The following is a 1,880-nucleotide window of genomic DNA, read 5'->3' on the forward strand; positions in this document are numbered from 1 at the left end:
AGAGAGAGCACAAGCAAGGAACTCAGGACCGCAAGTGGTGCACCCACACACTGAGACAATGGGTGTGTTCTATCGGGAACTCACCAAGGCCAGCTGGCCTGGGTCTGAAAAAGCATTGGATAAATTTGGACTAGCTGAACATAGCGGACAATGAGGACTACTGAGAACTCAAGAACAATGGCAGTGGGTTTTTGATCCTACTGCACGTACTGGCTTTGGGGGAGCCTAGGCAGTTTGGATGCTCACCTTACAAGACCTGGATAGAGGTGGGCGGTCCTTGGGCTTCCCACAGGTCAGGGAACCCTGATTGCTCTTCAAGAAGATGAGGCAGGGGGACTTGATGGGGGGGGGAGGGAGGAGGGAAATGGGAGGCGGTGGCGGGGAGGAGGCAGAAATCCTTAATAAATAAATAAATTAAAAAAATAAAATTAAATTAAAAAAAAATAAAAAATAAAGGACCCTGTAATGATTTTTGTACTTCCTATGATTATACCATATATGACAGTCCTTGATATTAAGGAAAACATAAAAAAGGAAACTACGTTATTTATAAAAGGCATCAAAGGAAAGTGACACTTCATAGACTAGTGCTATCCATTGTAGCACTATGTAGAGGAACACACTTCCTACAAATAAACATAAATTGCTTCTCTGATCTGAGACATAAGAGGAACACATGTCTATAAGGAATCATTGGGCAGTCCTGTGACTGTGCCCAGCCATTGCTGATTTGCATGTGCCCAGAGGACAGCCCACTGTCCTGAGCATATCTTAATAGCCTGGTCACACCCTGTGTTGGAGTCAGCCTCACACAGATCACAGCACAGATATGAGGTCAGTCACTCATCTCCTGGGTTTGCTGCTGCTCTGGCTTACAGGTAAGGAAGACATCATTGGAAATGTATATTGCTTAGTATAGTTGGTCATGCCTGGTCTCAACGAAAGTTCTCTTAAATTAATTAACTGTGTGGAAATTTGTTTTCAATTTTCCAACCTCAGGTGCCAGATGTGACATCCAGATGACCCAGTCTCCAGCCTCCCTGTCTGCATCTCTGGGAGACAGTGTCACCATCACATGTCAGGCCAGTGAAAACATTTACAATTATTTGGCATGGTATCAGCAGAAACCAGGGAAATCTCCCAAGCTCTTGATCTATGCTGCAAATGTATTGAAAGATGGGGTCCCAACGAGGTTCAGTGGCAGTGGATCTGGCACACAGTATTCTCTTAAGATCAGTGGCCTACAGTCTGAAGATGTTGCAGTTTATTACTGTCAACAGCATAGCAATTTTCCTCCCACAGTGATATAAGCCATGACAAAAACTTACTTTTGTAAGCAGAAGTGAGAGTCAAGTCTGCTAAAACTGTTCATTCTGCGATCTCCAGATGCTAGGACAGTTTTACACTGTGAAGATATAGAAGTCCATGTGATGATTTTGAACAGAAATCAGAGGACATTTTATTTATAAACCTGTCCTCTTTCCAAACAAAAACATTAAAAACACAGGAATTCCTTCATTATTTCCAAGATATAAAAGCTTTTCCGGAGCAACAATAGTAGGAGAGTACAGACTCTCAGTTTTTCCTCTGTAATTCACCGGTGTGCCATAGAAACGTATTGATAACACATATCCCCACACACCATATAACTAATAAATGTTAAAATATTAATTTCCTGAAGCATAATTGCTACATGAAATGTTTTACATATTTAAATCATATAAAATAATAGAGTTGGAATTGACATGTGACATGACACTTGCCAAAACACCAGAGGCCAAAATATCACTTGCAAAGTTTCTTCAAACTAAATTTCTGAGGAATATTAATTTCAATATTCATCACACTTATATTTTCAATATAAACACTTAAAAAACACT

At 40.6% G+C, this 1,880-nt stretch overlaps 1 gene segment (V, D, J or C); it reads left to right on the forward strand.

The window, feature by feature from the left end:
* The first annotated feature begins 812 nt into the window (after positions 1-812).
* LOC121435169 lies at positions 813-1,310 on the forward strand. The segment is given in 2 exon segments: positions 813-878; positions 1,000-1,310. Coding segments are annotated over 2 exon segments (360 nt in total).
* Positions 1,311-1,880: the final 570 nt, after the last annotated feature.

The sequence above is a fragment of the Microtus oregoni genome, unplaced genomic scaffold, assembly GCF_018167655.1.
Source record: "Microtus oregoni isolate MIOR12 unplaced genomic scaffold, Mior012 000002F_ref0000024, whole genome shotgun sequence".
Lineage (NCBI taxonomy): Eukaryota > Metazoa > Chordata > Mammalia > Rodentia > Cricetidae > Microtus > Microtus oregoni.